The sequence below is a fragment of the Piliocolobus tephrosceles genome, chromosome 18 (assembly GCF_002776525.5).
Source record: "Piliocolobus tephrosceles isolate RC106 chromosome 18, ASM277652v3, whole genome shotgun sequence".
NCBI classification, from domain to species: domain Eukaryota; kingdom Metazoa; phylum Chordata; class Mammalia; order Primates; family Cercopithecidae; genus Piliocolobus; species Piliocolobus tephrosceles.
The window spans coordinates 73,807,959-73,826,340 of record NC_045451.1 but is presented as its reverse complement, the minus strand read 5'-3'; the positions used below and the strand labels follow the sequence as shown (position 1 = coordinate 73,826,340).

The 18,382-nt window shown below is 41.4% G+C and overlaps 1 protein-coding gene across 2 annotated transcripts in view; it reads left to right on the top strand.

Moving 5' to 3' along the window:
* Positions 1-18,382, top strand: part of FAM210A (family with sequence similarity 210 member A) — a 60,340-nt gene that overhangs the window by 25,550 nt on the left and 16,408 nt on the right. Inside the window, exons 2-3 of one of the 2 annotated variants that reach the window (XM_023228499.2) lie at positions 8,128-8,290; positions 15,051-15,551. In XM_023228499.2, the coding sequence (XP_023084267.1) occupies positions 15,079-15,551 (473 nt within the window). In that variant the 5' untranslated portion in view covers positions 8,128-8,290; positions 15,051-15,078. The remainder of the gene's footprint in view (positions 1-8,127; positions 8,291-15,050; positions 15,552-18,382) is intronic. The other variant, XM_023228498.1, reaches the window with a different exon arrangement.

Sequence of the window (18,382 nt, the reverse complement as noted above, 5' to 3'; positions counted from 1 at the left end):
TGCAGCACTGGGCAGCCTCCACTGCGCTTTCCAGAAGGAGTCTAGAGTAGTTAATTTTGAGCTTGCAAAGGCTTTTAACTACTCAGGATGATTTTTAGAGCTACCTATGACATGAACCTTAAAATTCCTGTTCCCTGGAAGGCAGAGACCAAGAGAAAGTATAGCCACGTGGTCACAAGATCAGGTTCCCAAGGACGTAAAACAAGATGGAGACCTCATACAGGTTTTTTGTTTGTGTGAGGGACCCGCAGCAAAGTCTGTTACTGACCAGCTTGCTGAGCCTTCTTGAGCAGAGGGCTTACGGGGTTTCAAGCCCGTGCTCTATTCTAAGTTAGCTCTCTTTATGACAGAATGATACAGGAAGGGCCGGGCGCGGTGGCTCATGCCTGTAATCCCAGCACATTGGGAGGCCAAGACGGACAGATCACAAGGTCAAGAGATAGAGACCATCCTGGCTAACATGGTGAAACCCCATCTCTACTAAAAATACAAAAAAAAAAATTAGCCAGGCGTGGTGGCGGGCGCCTGTAGTCCCAGCTACACGGGAGGCTAAGACAGGAGAAGGCGGGAACCCGGGAGGCGGAGCTTGCAGTGAGTGGAGATCCGGCCACTGCGCTCCAGCCTGGGCAACAGAGCAAGACTCTGTCTCGAAAAAAAAAAAAAGAATGATACAGGAAGACACATAAAGCAAGCATACCAAATTGGCTACAGCTTAAGACTGGCCTGATAAATTCTTATTCCCATTACTCAAAACTTTACAGGAGATAAACTGATTTTTACCATTCATTCAACCGGTTTGCACAGGGAAAGAGAGGTAGAAGGCTGACTGGTAAGAAATTCTTATCCTTTGGCTGACATGCCAGGCTTCTGAGTTCGCTTCCTCTGAGCAGCCCTGTGACCTGGCTGGCCGCACCACAGCCCTGGGGTCCAAGCCACAACACAAAGCAAAATCATCTTTTTCTGTTTTGTGGAACCACAGGTAAAAGTCTCTTGATTTTGCAAGTTGCTGCCCAACCAGCTGCATGGGGGCACCAAATATCTAACTGGCAAGGTTGAAATTTTCTCCTGATTGGGCCCTGTCATCTTTAACCCATTTTTTGTCCAAGAGAGACTTTACTGAGGGGAGGGCCTCTAACCCAGTTCCATCCTTTACTCAGATAAAATGTACCCCATTACTTATCCAAAGTCAGCCAATTGATAACTGCAGTCTATTTCCTTTGGATCTGGATAATAACTAAGCTAAAAGGTTAGTAGATTAAATTTCTGAGAGCCCTCATTTTTAAATGCACTTCACTGCATTGTTGTTTATTCAGACCATTCCACTGTAAGTTAGCTTTAGTAAGATTTTGCCATTCTGTAAGACTTTGATGCTTTCTGTGCCTAATGTGTAAGCTGGAAGGAGCTTAGATTTCCAGAAATTAAGGATCCTATTTTTGTCTAAAATGTTGGCTTTACCCTCAGGTTCCCTTGATTAACTTAGCCAATGATTTTTTTCCCCCTACCTAAACACACAAGACAAATGAAACAAAGGAGGGTAGAACACAAAAATTGTTGCAAATTTTTAAAAACCAAATTTTATACCTCCTGCAATATTACCATTTACCACCAGTTTCTTTCTGACCCAGTCAGATGTAGGAGGCCTCTAACTGGATCCAAACCAGTTAATTACTAGGTCCAATCTGATCCTGATCCCAGTTCAATCTCTGTTGCGATTTCTAAACCCAGTTGGATCAGAAGTTTGCTCAGAGAAACTCGAGAGCTCAAAACACAAATGTGTAGAACTCCGAAATCTGAGAGAACGAACCAGGATTCCCAGCTGCTCTGAGAGATGGAAGGACACAAGTGGGTCCAGCAGGTACATGGCTGTTCATTCAGCACTCCTGGGGGTCGTTAGAAGCTCTGGTTCGGGTCCCACTTCTGACACCATCTGTTAAAAGCTTAGGCTGGATGGCATTTAAAGGAGTTTAATTGAGCAGTGAATGATTTACAAATCAGGCAGTCCCCCGACTCAAAGCAGATTCAGAGAGACTCCCATGCAGCCACGTGGCAGAAGATTTATAGAGAAAAAATGGGAAATGATATACGGAAATCAGAAGCAAGGTATAGAAACAGCTGGATTGGCTGCAGGTTGGCATTTGCCTTATTTGAACACTTAGCAGTCTCTGAGTGGTTGAAGTATGGCTGGCCACTGCAATTGGTCAAGACTCGGCTGTTGTACAGGTGCATACTCCTAAGTTCGGTTTTCTATCTTGTCTGCCTATTAAGCTAGGTTACGGTTCGTCCACAAGGACTCAAACATACAAGTATGGAGTCCTTCTTAAGCCATATTTAGTTTGCTTTAAGAACTTCAAATCTGCCTCCTCGAGAGGTTTAGAGATGGAGATTTTAAGGAGTCTGGACAAGTGATGGGCTAAAGTGTGGGGATTGCTGATTAATCAAGAAGTGAGAGGTGAAGTCTGGTGACAGGGAGATGAAGAAACTACATTCCTTTGCTGAGTTCGTTCCTTGGTGGGAGTCTTCAGACAGTTTGGTGTGAGCTGTTTTGCTGGAATTCAGGATCTGGAAAACATCTTAACCAATTCTTAGGTTAAAAGATCCAGTGTCAGAGATTCCGTTTATAGGAACAGTGGGGAGCAGGTCGTTCAGCATGCTATGTGACTCTCAGCAGCTACAGGGAAGTGGGCCAGAGTGCACCAGCACATGCATCCTGGCCAGGGCCTAACTATAATTCTGCCTAAAACCTGGTCTGTAAGTCTTGTTAGTTTCTCCAGTGGAAAGTTTATCAAATTAATTGAACCCAAGGTGGGAACTTGAATGTATAGCCTGTTGAGAAGTATTGGTAACAACTTACTGCTTGTGATTTGCATCTGAAGTGGGGAGTAGGAGTAGTGTTGTAGGACTGAGCCCTTGATCTGTAGATTCTGACTCTTAACTCAAATAAGACAGTATCAGAATTAAATTGAATTATAGGATACCCAGTTGGTGTCCTCCGGAGAATTGCTTGATGTGTGGAGAAAACTCCTTCACATTCAGTTGTAGAAGTATTCTACATTGAGTGTGAGAGTAGAGAAAGAAAAAGAGTTTTTTTACCCTTAGCGTAGGATTTAGCATGGTCACCCAAATTAAATAATGGTAAAAGTTTAGATGAAGGAAGAATATGAACTTGGTCTCATTTATCTCATCATAAGTACCACGTGATAAGAGGATAACTTAGTTTTACGGATAAGGAGAAGGCTAAGAAAATGTTAGCGCTCAGGTCTTTCTGATGGCAAAGCCTCCATTCTTATTGCAGCCTGTCAGAAGTGAAAAGGAGAGGATGCAAGGGAACTGGATTCTGGGTTTATGTCACCACTACAGGTAATAACTATGGCTCAGATCCTCTGAAAAGATACGAAGATATAACTACTTTTTATAAATGAATAGGTTTATCTAGTGATTTTGGAAAAATCGTTGATTTTTTTTAAGTGGTACACTTGACATTTAAGACTGCTCTGAAAATGAATGAATTATTAATGAATTTCCATAGGAATTCACTAGGGGGGCATAATTTAATCCTTTCTGACAATTAAGAATTTAGCCGAGGCTCCATCCTTAATTCAGCATGTTTATGTGGTGTTAGAACGCCCCCAACGCAGAGTAGGCTGAAGGAGGTGGATTATATAATAGAAATTAAATTGGAGCCATCAGTGCGTTAGGGAGCAGGAAAATAAGAACCCAGAAAGTACTATCAACAAACTGCACACCTGTGTCCTTTCTCTAAGCAGCAAACTGAATGTGATTTAAAACAGCAGCCAAAGTGTGGTTAAGAAAGAGATCGAGGCCAGGCACGGTGGCTCATGCCTATAATCCCAGCAGTTTGGGAGGCTAAAGTGGGATAGCGTGAGGTCAGAGTTTGAGACCAGCCTGGGCAACATAGCGAGTCCCTGTTGTTAGGTTTTGAAGGGAAGATGAAGGTTAAAGAAAGACACACACAGAAAGAGGGTGGCTCTACAGCAACTGCGAGCATTTATGTCCAGCATAAACCTGAGAGGTGGGGGACCAGTTTAATGCCAGTACCCACTGCCGCTTATAGGCTGGAGTGCTTATAGGTATGGGGGGCGAGGGGTCTGAGTGGTATGGCTTGCTGCCCGGGAGGATATTGGTGAGATGTTTCTATGATCTGGCAGTTTGGCCAAGAGTGTTCCTTGGGCCCTTTGCCCAGCAAGATATGATAGGGATGTTCCTTCGGTTGGGCCTTTGCCTGGCAGGGTATGATAAAAATGTGCCTCGTGGTCAAGTGGCGAGGCAGGGTGTTTCTCCTGGTCCGAGCCCCTGGGGAATGTTTCACTTGGACCAAGATCTGCAAAATGGCGGGGGCCTTGCAAAAGCATTTTGGACTCACCTGTCTCTGCAGTAAATAAAAAGAAAGCGGTGGAAAGGAATGAATCTTAGGATATTTGGATATTCTTAATCTGAATCAATTCCTGATTTTAGGGTCTTAATCTTAGGATCTTAGGATCCTCAGATATTCTTAGGATCCTAGGATATTCAGATATTCTTAATCTGAATTAATTCTTAATTCTTTTTTTTTCTTCATCTTTTGAGATGGAATATCACTCTGTCGCCCGGGTTGGAGTGCAGTGGCGTGATCTCGGCTCAGTGCAACCTCTGCCCCCTGGGTTCAAGCAATTCTTCCCCCATAGCCTCCTGAGTAGCTGGGATTGCAGCACCAGCCACTACACCCAGCTAATTTTTGTATTTTTAGTAGAGACGGGGTTTCACCACGTTGGTCAGGCTGATCTCAAACTCCTGACCTCTTGAGCCACCCGCCTCGGCCTCCCAAAGTGCTGGGATTACAGGCGTGAGCCACCACGCCCAGCCAGTTCTTAATTCTTAAGCTGGAGTTACAGATGTGAGCCACTATACCTGGCCAAAAACTGTTTTGGTGTTGTGTGAGAGTATGGAAAGTGTGATTTCCCAGAATAACCTTTTTAAGCTGGCTTCTTTGACATAGCAATATGCATTTAAAGTTCCTCTATGTGTTTTCATGGCTTAATAGCACATTTTTTATTACTGAAGAATGTTCTATTTGTATGAAGGTGCCACAGTTTGTTTATCCGTTCACCTACTGAAGGACATCTTGGTTGCTTCTAAGTTTTGGCAGTTATGAATAAAGCTGCTTTAAACATCTATGTGCAGGTTTTTTGGTGCGTAAGTTTTCAGTTCATGTGGGTAAATAGAACTTGACTGTTGGATTTTGTTGTTGTTGTTGTTTTTTTGGAGACAGAGTCTCTCTCTGTCTCCCAGCCTGCATCGTCCACCTCCCAGGTTCAATCGATTCTTGTGCCTCAGCCTCCCTGGTAGCTGGGATTACAGGTGTGTGCCAGCATGCCTGGCCAGTTGTTGGATTGTATGGTAAGAGTATGTTTATCTTTTTAAGAACCTATTAAACTCTCTTGCAAGGTGGCTGCACCGTTTTGCATTCCCACCAACAGTAAGTGAGAGTTCCTTTTCTGCTTCACACCCTCACCAGCATTTGGTGGTGTTAATGTTTTTGGATTTTAGGCATTGTAATAAGTTTGTAGTAGTGTCTTACTGTTTTTAATTTGCAATTTTCTAATGATGTGGCATTGAACATCTTTTTCTGTGTTTTTTGCCCTCCGTAGATCTTAATGAGGTCTCTGTTCAGATCTTTTTCTCATTTTGTAAATGGGTTGTTTTCTTATTGTTGAGTTTTAAGAGTTCTTTGTGTACAGTCACACGCTGCTTAACAGAGATGTGGTCTGAGAAATGCATAGTTAGACAGTTTTGTCATTGTGAGAACATCACGGAGTATACTTACACAAACCGAGATGGTACAGCCTATTGCTCCTAGACCACCAGCCTGTACAGCACAGTACTGAATACTGTAAGCAGTTGTAACACAGTGTAAATATTTTTGTGTCTAAACATACCTAAATGGGGAAAGGCACAGTAAAAATACAGTATAAAAGGTGATACGCCTGTACCAGGGCACTTCCCATGAACTGGAGCTTGCAGTACTGGAAGTTGCTGTGGGTGAGTCAGCGAGTGAGTGCGAAGGCCTAGGACGTTACCATATGCTACTGTGGACTTTATAGACACTGTACACTTAGGCTACACTAAGTTTATTTTTAAAAATTTCTTCACTAATAAATTAACCTTAGCTTACCTTTATTTTTATCCTTATAAATAAGCTTTTGCCTATTGACATTTTTACTTTTATTTTATTTTTTAAACTTTTTGTTAAAAATGAAGGCACAAACACACATTAACCTGGGCCTACCCAGGGGCAGGATCATCAGTATCACTGTCTTCTGCCTCCACTGTCATCACCACAAACACATGAATATGATGTCACTAAGCAATAGGCATTTTTCCACTCTCTCAGCTTTTTTTTTTTTTTTTTTTTTGAGACGGGGTCTCACTCCGTCACCCAGGCTAGAGTGCGGTGGCCGGATCTCAGCTCACTGCAAGCTCCGCCTCCTGGGTTTACGCCATTCTCCTGCCTCAGCCTCCCGAGTAGCTGGGACTACAGGCACCCGCCATGTTGCCCGGCTAGTTTTTTGTATTTTTTTTTAGTAGAGACGGGGTTTCACCGTGTTAGCCAGGATGGTCTCGATCTCCTGACCTCATGATCCGCCTGTCTCGGCCTCCCAAAGTGCTGGGATTACAGGCGTGAGCCACCGCGCCCGGCCTTCCACTCTCTTATCTTACAGCACCATCTTTTATGCTGTCCATTGCTGGCTGAAACTGAAGCTATGCAATATGTGACTGTATTGAATACAAGTCCTTTATCATATGCATGTTTTACAAATATTTTCTGCTTAGTGACTTGTCTTTTCATTCTCCTAGCAGTATCTGTTGCAGAGTAGATGTTTTTTATTTTTAGCGAAGTCCAACTTACCAATTTTTTCTTTCACAGATTCTGCTTTTTGGTGAAGTCTAATAATGTGAGTCTACTAACAAATGTCAATCCTTGTTCTCCAGTATTTTGTTGGTGGTTCTGAGTATTTTAGCTTTCCATATAAACTTTGGAATCAGGTTGTTGATATAAGAAACAGTCTTCTAGGATTTTGATTCGGATATTATTGTTGAATCTGTAGACCATATTGACAAAAACTGGTATCTTAACAGTAGTGAGTCTTTCTGTCTGTGAATGTAGACTGTCTCTCCATTTATTTAGACCTTTGATTTCTTTCAGAGTTTGAAAGAAAACAGAGTTCCTTATGTAGGTCTCATACATATTTTGTTTATACTACCTGAGTATTTTTGGAGAGTATATTATTATATAAATGGTATTTTTTAACTTCAAATTCTTATGTATCATTGCTAGTATCTATAGACAGTTAACTTTTATATATTTGATCTTGTAAAATCACTGTACTTGCGTATTAGTTCTAGGAGTCTTTATAGATTCTTTTGGATGTTCTACATAGATGGTCCTACTACATGCAATGAAAAGTTTTCCATCTTCCTTTCCAGTCGATATACTTTTTAAATTTTTGTTCTTGCCTTGTTGCACTAGCCAGGACTTGCAGTGTGGTGTTGAATCAGGGTGGTGGTACAGGTTGTCAGTCATCTTCGCCTTGTTCCCAGCCATGGGCGAGTGTCCAGCCTCCCACCATTAAGTATGTGTGAGTTTAGCAATAGGTTTGTTGTAGATGTTCTTTATCAGGTTGAATAAGTTCCCCTCCAAGTTTGCTGAGAAGTTTGTTTTTAATCATGAATAGGTGTTGGGAATAGGTGTTAGATTTTGTCAGGCTTTCGCTCCATCAATTCATATGATCATATTATTTCTTTAGCCTGTTGATACGGTGGGTTACATTGACTGTGATAACCAAAGTTGAGTGACTGAGGCAGGTGTCCCAGTCAGTGGAGGCTTATTGGGCCACCTTGAGAGCGTGCCCAGAAAAAACACAAGTCACAGACACATCTGTGGCTGATTTTTTGGTTCTCAGGAGGTTTAGTGACAGGAATACTTGCATACTTGTGAGGTTTTAGTGCCTGGTGAATGTACATTTTACACAAGATATGGTGAACCTTTGAAGGAAAAGGGAACAGAGGAAGCAGATGCCTCAGGCAGGGATGAAGGAACTGATGCAGGATATTTTCTTGACCCCTTCACAGGACTTGCGACAGGGGTGCCCTGTTTACTCGGCCTGCCCCACTCAACCCCACACAGGAGGGAGCATGTGAGCAGATGAGTGTGGGAACCGGCCAGCCGTGCCGCCAGCAGGAGCAAAGTCTGTCCGCTGCGCTCCACCCATCACGGGAGACAGCGTGCATGCGAGTGAGTGCAGGAACCGGCTGCTTTCACGCAAGCTGGAGCGAACTCTATGCAGGCCCTGTGGCAGCATCCGGGTGGGGGTGCCTGCGACCCCAAGGCCCCAGTGGCCGTGATACAATGTTGCCTTAGCTCTGCCATCTACAGACAGCAGCACTATCCGCTCAGTGGACCCTTTGGCTAGTCACGTGGGGTGGCTGCCCTCTGCCAATGAGGGTAAAGAGCCAGACTGACAGCCTTTTTGGGTACCCACACTTGGCACCTCCTGAATTCTTGTCCAGTGCTCAAGAGGAATGAGGTCATGCAGACGATTGAAGGATGGTGAATATGGAGAATTTTACTGAGTGATGAAAGCCTCTTTCAGCGGGGAGGGGAGCTGGAAAGGAGCTGAAAAGGGCAGGTTGCTGTCCCCTGAAATTAAGTTGCCTCTCTGCCTCATCCAGCCATTGTCTCTGAAGTCAAGGTGCCTCTCTTGATGTCCAGCTGATTTTACTGACGCCCAGCCACTTCTCCCCTCTGTCAGCTGAGTCTGGGGTCTTTATAGCCACAGGATGGGGCTGGGCTGTAGGTAGTTTTGGAAAAGACAACAAGACATTGGTAGATAACAAGACATTCAGAAAGAACCAGTTAGGAGAGAGTGGGCACACAGGTTTGGAAGTTCTCACTTTGGGCTGTGGGTTTCAGGTTTTTCTGCTTGAACGTGGGGTTTTGCCAGGGAGCTGCTCCTGTCTGCCTAGACTTTCTCTGCCTCCTGCCCCTGTCATTGTATCAGAGTAATTACTCTCATCTTGTCTTTATTCCGTACCTGGGAAGATAAGCTAGTAATCAGCATTATCAGTGTGGAGTCTTTTGGAGAGCCGGTTTCTGTTTGTCTCCTAGGAAAGAAAGCCTAATGGAGGTTAGTGAGATAGGGGTATATTGAAGGGTGTGTTACTGGTGGAAGGTATACAAAAGTTAGCAGTGGCGAATTTGTACGGGTCTGTAGCAATCTCATTTCTTGCCTCAGAAGAAAGAATTTGACTGATGGGCATAAGGAAGAGAAAGAGACTGAGGCAAGTTTCAGAGAAGTAGTGAAAGTTTTTTCAAAAAGGCTTTAGAACAGGAAAGAAAGTATGCTTGGGAAAGACCCAAGCGGGCATGTGAAGGGTAAGTGCAGTGTTTAACCGTGATCCCACGACTTCATAGGCTGACCCACTTCCAGTGTCTTGCACACTTTTCCCATGATTCTCCTTAGGGTGGGCTACCTGCATGTACGGTGCCCTCCTTACACTTGGGAAGTGAGCACGAGCAGTGTGTTTAGGAAGTTGTATGCACATCCATATGAGGCTTTCTTCCCTTTTCTTGTGGAGTGCTCCTGGAAGGTCATACTCTGCCATTTTGTCTCTAATGTGTGTGCCTGGCTCACTCATCCAACACCTGAGATTTTATTGGAAGCCCTTTTTGCTTCTCCCTGGTGCCTGCATTCAATTAACGCTTGAGTGTAACAGGTGTGGACCATCAGGGAATGTCCTCTCTCTGGCCCCTGCTGCCAGTTTATCACTTTTAGAAAGGTAGTGTGATAATTGCTGAACCATCACCAGACATCTCTAGTGGGTGGGAGAGAGCCCTCTCCTGCCCCCGCATACCTGTCTAACTACCTGTAACAGGCGTGTGACCTGAACTCAGCTTCCAAGGTTTCGCCAGGGTCCGCTTGGCCAAGAGGAGGTCCATTCAGTCAGTTGGGACATCACAATTTCATTTTTATTCTCAGTTGAATCTTGAATGTTGAACTGCCTTTGCATATCTGGATTAAATTCCACTGGGTCAAGGTGTATGATTGTTTTTAGACATTGTTGGATTTGACTTGCTAATATTTTGTTGAGGATTTTTACTTTTTATGTTTATAAGAGGTATTAGTCTGTAGTTTTCCTTTCTTGGATTATATGTAGCTGGTTTTGGTATTAGGGCACTTTTGGCCTCATGGAATGAGTTAGTCTTCTCTGCCTGTGTTTTCTGAATTGTATAATTTTTTCCTTAAATGTTTGGTAGAATTCACTAGTCAAATAATCTGAGCCTGGGTTCTTTTTTTTTTTTTTTGGAAAGGTTATTAATTTTTGATTCCATTTCTTTAATGCATAATGAATATAAGATTATTAAAGTCTTTTGTTTCTCCTTGTGTGGGTTTTGGCAGTTTGTCTTTTTGAGGACTTGGTCTATTTCATCTAAGTTATCAATTTTGTGGGTGTCAACCTGAAACAAGCTGAAGCAAAATTATTGTAAGTAGAGGGTTTATTTGGGCAAAGCCTGAAGATTGCAACCCAGGAGCATAGACTCAGGTTGCCCTGAATATACACACTTCCTAGCAGCAGTTATAAGCAAGTGGATTTTTAAAGGCCAAATTGTGGGGGACAGGGAATGAACTAATAAAGAGTTCCTTGTCAGGAATTCTCACTGGTTTACAGATGTAGCATTGAGTTGTTGGCTATGTGTTGTGAAGCTATAGACTGTGAATTATAGCATTATTAGGTTAATTCGTAGCTACTTATGGCAATAACAAGCAGTTTCAAGAGGTGAATACACAACTCAGAGGAGGTGGGTTGGTGAGGGGAGGTACGGCGTGATTTCAGTCTCATTTTAATGTCTCTTTGGGCCTGATAGTTAAAAATACTTGAATTCCTCAGATAAGATCTTTTCTCACAGGCATCGAGTTAAAGTTATTCATAGTACTCCTTTATTACTTTTTCAATATCTGTGGGATCAGTTATGACTCCTCTTTCATTTCTAATATTGGTCATTTGTTTTCTCTCTTACTTATCTTGGCTAGAGATTTACAGTTTTTTTCAATTTTTTTCCCAAAGAACTAGGTTTTGGTTTTGTTGATATTTTTTGTTTTCTTTTCCTCATGTTCGTTGCTTTCTGCTCTGATTTTTATTATTTCTTTCTGCTTGCTTCTCTTTTCTAGTTTCTTAAGGAGGTAACTTAGCGTATTGAGTATAGATCTTACTTTTCTAGCATGTGCATCCTTCCTGTAAGCTGTTGATGAAAGAGTCAAACTCTGTGAAATGTTTAAGGAGGTTTATTTTGAACCAAATATGAGTGACCAAGGTCTGAGACAGTCTCAGGAATTTCTGAGAACACGTGCCTAAGGTGACTGGGTTACAGCTTGGCTGTAAACATTTTAGGGAGGCATAAGACATCAGTCAGTATAGGTGGGGTATACATATACATTGGTTCCATGTGGAAAAGCAGGACAATTCAGAGTGGGGACATATGGGTCATAACTGGATTAAAAGATTTTCTGATTGGCAATTGGTTGGAAGAGTTATTATCTAAAGACCTGGAATCAATAGAAAAGAGTGTCTGAATTAAGATAAGGGGTTGTGGATACCAAGGTTCTTAGTTCTTAGATAAAGTCTCAAAGGTGGCTGCCCTTAGAGACAATAGGTGGCAGATGTTTCTGATTCAGACCTTTAAAAGGTGCTAGACTCTCAGTTAACCGCTTCAGGCTTGAGAAAACCTGGAAGCGGGGTTCTGATTATGTTAATAGAGTCTTTACAAATACAGTTTTTCTCCACCAAAAAAAAGACTTTGCAGGATCATTTCAAAATATGGCAAAGAAGCATGTTTTGGGGTAAAATATTTTGATTTCCTTCTTTATCTGTCATGCGATGTTATGCCAGAGTCAAGTTGGAAAGTAGCCATTTATACAGGGTTAAATAAAACCCCTCTGGTGAAATTTCGTGGTTTGCAGGGTGTGACTCCCCAGACCCCTTAGACAGGAATTTGGGCAAGAGGAAAAAGGTCAAAGTTTAGTCCTCAAAGCACTGCTTTGCTGTATCCCACAGATTCTGTTAAGTTGTATTTTTGTTTTCAATTACCTCAAAGTATTTTTAAATTTCTTTTTAGAAGTTTGAAGATTTTTTTTTTTAGAAGTATGTTGTTTAATTTCCACATAATTGGGGTTGGGGCGAGTTCCCAGCTATCTTTATGTTAATGGTTTCTAGTATACTTCTGTTGTAGTTTGAGAACATATCTTGGCATGATTTTCATTTTTTAGAATTTGTTACAGTGTATTTAATGGCCCAACATGGGGTCTGCTTGTTGAATGTTCCATGTGAACTTGAGGGGAGTGTATATTCTGCTGCTGTTCAATGTAGTATTCTGTAAATGTCAATTAGATAAAATTGATTAACATTGTTGTTTAGTTTAACTCTGTCCTTACAGACATTCTGCCTGCTGGGTTTATCAAGGTTGTTGACCAGAGTATTGACATCTCTAAGAGTGGATTTCTTTCTTCCTTTCTGTTCTGTTTTCACCTCATTTATTTTGATCCTCTCTTGTTAGGTATATACATGTTTAGGATTGTTATGTCTTCTTTTCATTATTGCTATTATACAGTGCTCCTCTTTAACTCTAATAATCAAAGAATGTTTGCAGTCTGCTTTGTCTGAAATTAGTCCCTAGTATCACTTTTTTTTTTTTTTCTTTTTTTTGAGACGAGTCTTACTCTCTTGCCCAGGCTGGAGTGCAGTAGTTCGATCTTGGCTTACTGCAGCCTCCGTCTCTGGGGTTCAAGTGATTCTCCTGCCTCAACCTCCCCAAGTAGCTGGGATTACAGGTGTGCACCACCATGCCTGACTAATTTTGTTTGTATTTTTAGGAGAGGTGGGATTTCACCATGTTGGCCAGACTGGTCTCGAACTCCTCACCAGGTGATGTGCCCACCTCAGCATCCCAGAGTACTGAGATTACAGGTGTGAGCCACCGCTCCTGGCCCAGTATCACTTTTTAAAATACTTCTTGGGGGCCTATTTATTTTGCAAGATTTGTAGTTTCCCTTATCAACTCATTTGTACTTTTGTCAGATTATCTGTGAGAGTCTGTTAGGAGCTGATGTTAATTATTCATTAGGGAGGGATGAGTCGGGATTAATTTTTATTGGTGGATAATTACTAACGAATGTTTTTATACGATGACAGTTTTTGTTTTGCCAGTCATCTTTGTACACCAGATAAAGAATATTCATGTAAGATGGAGTATCTGTATTTATTGGAGTGCTAATTTATTGGGGTGCTAAATCAGATCTCACTGTCTGTTATTTAGGATACAGTTAAATTATCTGTTCTCAACATGTTAGAAGTAGTAAGGTAGAGCTGGCATTGGGAGTGGGAAGGCTTGTGTGGCAACACCTGATGTTGAAGGAAGGGGACTGATTGACTATATGGCAGTGGCTACTGTAGTTACATTTGCCACCAGGAAAACCTTTGTCTAGAGAGGCTAAGTAATTATCCGGAAGTCTCTATGATTCTTTTTTTTTAAAAAAAGACTTGCAGTGTTGCTGTATTGTCCAGGCTGGAGTGAAGTAGCTGTTCACAAATGCCTATATATAGCCTTAAATACCTGGACTCCAGTGTCCTCCCATCTCAGCCTCCCGAGTAGCTGGAACCACAAGCCCAAGCCACTGTGTCTGGCTGTCTTGTAAATCTTGGTTCTATGCCGATGCCAGATCAAATAGTGAGACATCACCGTACACTTTTTTTCTCTCCCCCCATTGATATGAGGGTGGGGAAGAAAATAAATATCAGGCTGTCTCTTCTTGCCATTCAGTAGCATAAGTGATTTATAACTTGATAACAGTCTGAAGGCATTATAGTGTAAATAATGCTAATATCAACTGTTCATCAGATCTCAACATTTGTAATCATAAATGACACTTTTATGATGCTCATTAGTTTACAAAAGTGTCTTTACATCAGAAATTTTGTGTAATTCCTGGTAACAATCCTGTAAGTAATCTTCATTTTAGTAGTGGACCTGGGCTTGGAGTCTGAAAGGGAATTATGTAGAATTAGATCTCCAAAGCATCAGAACCCACATCTTATTTCCCCCCCCCCCCCACTATACTACACTGTTTCTATAGAATAAGAGGCCTCAAAACATTATTCCCCATGGTGCCAGCTGGACTAGTTTACCATATCATATTTAAATGGTGTGTTTTATGAGATTTTTATTTTATTTTATTTTTGAAACGGAGTCTTACTCTGTTGCCCAGGCTGGAGTACAGTGGCATGATCTCAACTCACTGCAGTCTCCACCTCCTGGGTTCAAGCAATTCTCATGCCTCAGCCTCCTGAGTAACTGGGATTACAGGTGCGTGCCACTATACCCAGCTAATTTTTGTATTTTTAGTAGAGACAGGGTTTTGCCATGTTGGCCAGGCTGATCTCGAACTCCTGACCTCAAGCAATCCGTCTGCCTCGGATTCGCAAAGTGCTGGGATTACAGGCGTGAGCCACTGCACCTGGCTTATTTTATTTTATTTTTCTGAGATGGAGTCTTGCTCTGTCATCCAGGTTGGAGGGCAGTGGTGCGATCTCAGATCACTGCACCCTCCGCTTCCTGGGTTCAAGTGATTCTTCTGCCTTGGCCTCCTGAGTAGCTGGGATTACAGGTGCCCACCACCACACCTGCCTAATTTTTGTATTTTTAGTGGAGATGGGGTTTTGCCATGTTGGCCAGGCTGGTCTCGAAACTTGTGATCTCAGGTGATCCACCCACCTTGGCCTCCCAAAGTGCTGTCGTTACACGTATGAGCAACTGCACCTGGCCTTAATGAGATTTTAAAATTACGCTGTGCTTAAACTGTATACCCTAACATCAGTTTTTGTGGAGTATGTAGCAGTGTCTCTTTTTACTTCCTGATGGTTAATGATTGATTTTCAAATGAATTGATGTAAAATGGAAGCCTCAGTATTACCTAATTTTTTTAAAAAAATTGTCTTTATAGAAGCTGAAACCCATCAACACTCTTCAAAATGCAGTGGAATGTACCACGGACTGTATCTCGACTGGCACGCAGGACATGCTTGGAACCACATAATGCTGGTCTTTTTGGACGCTGTCAAAATGTAAAGGGACGTTTACTTTTGTACAATGCTGAATCCAAAGTGGTTTTGGTACAAGGCCCTCAAAAACAATGGTTGAATTTATCTGCTGCCCAGTGTGTTGCAAAGGAAAGGAGGCCATTGGATGATCATTCACCCCAACCAGGAGTCCTTCGCCACAAGCAAGGGAAGCAACGTGTTTCATTCAAGAGGGTTTTTTCATCCAGTGGCACAGCTCAGGGAACTCCAGAAAAAAAGGAAGAGCCTGATCCTTTGCAAGACAAATCTATTAGTCTTTATCAACGATTCAAGAAGACATTTAGACAGTATGGAAAAGTTCTGATTCCAGTGCATCTAATAACTTCTGGTGTTTGGTTTGGAACATTTTATTATGCGGCCTTGAAGTAAGTTTTTGCTTAGTTGAATGTCTTTCCCTGTCTTACTAGAATATTAATCTTTTTAATTGTACTAATGATAGCTTTAGATTTTGAAATGCTTTAATGTGTTTCATCCATAGAGGATAACTTTTTCATAGCTTTTTTCACATCTTAATAATAATAGCTAATATTTGCTTCCTGTTTGGAGCAAGCGTCTGGTGTAATTTTTAACTGTTTCATCTTATTTAATCGTCCCAGCAACCATATAAAGCAAGTACACAATTATACCCATTTTATGAATGAAAAAACAGATTATTAGGCAAGGAGAAGTAAAAACAGTTCAGCTTTTCCCAAAATAACTCAGCTGCTAAGAAGTGTTGCCTGGACTAAAAACCCAATTAGGTGTGTCTGATCCCAAAGCACACACTCTCCTATATGCAGATCTCATCCTGGCATTCAGGAGAGCACAGACATAAAATACAATTTCAGAAATTTGACAGCACCATGACTCCGTAATTATGTATTTCTTAGAATGTTCATAAATATGAAAAGATATCTATTTTGCCATGTGTATGGTTTTGGTGGGAAATTTGCAAGATTTTCCCAAAGCCCGGCTAATCTGTTTGCATTGATAGTACTCAAGTCCAGTAAGTGTCAAGGAAAGGTCTTTTGTTCTGATCAGAAGTGAATCTGGTAGGTCTAGCCTCCCAGTGTTTTGAAACATACAATTTTCAGTGCGTCTCTCTTGTTAATACTGTGCCTTCCCCTTAATGAGGTAGGTTATTTGCTTCACACTGCTTTAGGTGCAGGAGGGCCAGTGATTTCCCATTTCTGCCACTAGTTGACCGAATGCCCGTTCCTCTGTGTCTGGGCCTGGTGTGCATGAAGGACCTAAACACTTCAGTAAACTCTCCTAATGGGTTGAGAATTACTTTATACTTTCCAGAGTTGAGTGGTTTTCAGTGCTTGATTATATTTAACGGCTTGATATCAAGACATTAACAAATTATGGTTAGTGTTGTACATGAAGCTCACTCCTTAGAAGCAGCCTATTGCAGACTAAGCTATAATGAACTCTTCCAGGGTGATGGAATAGAAACTACTTATTTTTGGGAACACAGGATTACATAGGTTTCTTGACAAAATTTCTGAAAGGATTTTTTTTCACCTTGTGTAATTGATGCTGTTCTGTTTCACTTTGTATCTTTACATTATGTTCCTGTTATTTAATTATATCCTTCTTTGTTGCATATCATTTTCTTTAAGAATTGTATCTTTACTTGCAGAAGATTCTTTAGGTGTATATTGTATGGAATTGTTTCTTGGTTTATTAATGACATTTTTGGACATGTTTAATATTTATAGAAGTCTTCAAAACTGCCCTTGGTTTTTTCACAGAACATACAGTTACCATTTTGATCAAAAGTTATTGTAGGCATTCAGTCCTGTTATGTAATGAATGGATTTCTACATACTAAATTTCCTTTTTTGAGTCATGGAGGATTTTTGTGATTCAGTCTGTGAAAGATGACATGAAAAATACTTCTTTCTTTTGCCCTCGTCAGGTTGCCCATGTATGATAAGGCAAGGCATTCCGCCTCCTGGCTGGCCTGAGAGGGAGAAATTCAAGCTTTTAATTAATTGAATATGAGATTCTCATTTAGGTTATTAAGAATAATGTTTTTGTTCCTTTTACTTTTCCTTATTCTTTTTGGTAAAAGTTCTGTAACTGAAAAAGCAGACCCAGAATAATCTAGTGATCTTAATAATGCTTAAGATTTCTTCAGTGCTGTGTGGCATCTAAAGCAGTTGTGGGTGATACTCTGCCATCCCCTGTAAAATGCAACTTTCTTAGTTTTGTTTTCCCCCCTCCTTTTTTGCAGAATGCTTATATGTAAACATGGTGGTACAACTGTCAACTTTAAAATAATACCCTTCCCCATTACACCTTGCTTTGGGGCTATTTGTTAGCATAGGAATCTGGTTGCCAGACCACCAGTACTACCTGCCACGACCACTGTGTCAATTCTGTCATAGCATCACGTAGAGAATTTATAGTGGACAGGACAAATTGCTTTCCAGAACAGTCCTCCCTGAGGTTTTTAGATCCTTCAAAATGTGAAAGTCGATGTGTTCTAAATGAACATCTTAATCACAAGTAATGCTTAAAAAAATCAGACTAATGGATGAAAGAAAAAAATTAGAATATTTTCACTGTAGGATGATTGTATTGTAAAAATTGAAGTTGATTATACTAAATACAGATTGTCAGTTCACCTGACAAGAAGCTAGTTATATTTCAGTGTTGTTCGTTTGTTTGTTTGTTTTAGCTGAAAAAAGTTCTGTGTTATTTGCTTGTTGCCTATTACTATTAAAAGAAAGGGAGAAAACTAGTTTGTAGCTGGAAAGACGGGCATTTGACATCATGCCTTGTTACTGACCAGCGTTTGTCTTAGTTACTCTGACAGGTCGCGTTACTGCCTTTCTAGGCACTGCAGAGCAAAATGTCATTCTGTATTTAGTTAACAGAGTGATGAAGTTCTCAGGCTTTTGAAATTCTTTATTTCAGGGAGTTCTAAATTGTGCATGCTAATAGATTTTATTTTAAAGTGAGCTTCGTTGCCACTCCTATCTGGCAAAGCCTTACAGGGATCTGATGTCCTCTGTCCAGAGTGCTGTAGTTTGGTCAAATGTGGCTCAGCAGTGGTGGTGTGGTTCCTGCATTTAGATGCCTTGTGTTTGCGACCTCAAGTTCCTGAAGTTACAGACCCACTCTGAGGCAAAACCCTGATTGATTTCTACTGCACTGTATCCAGACGGCGAATGTGCCGTTGTCCTTGTGTGTTTCTTCCTCTGTG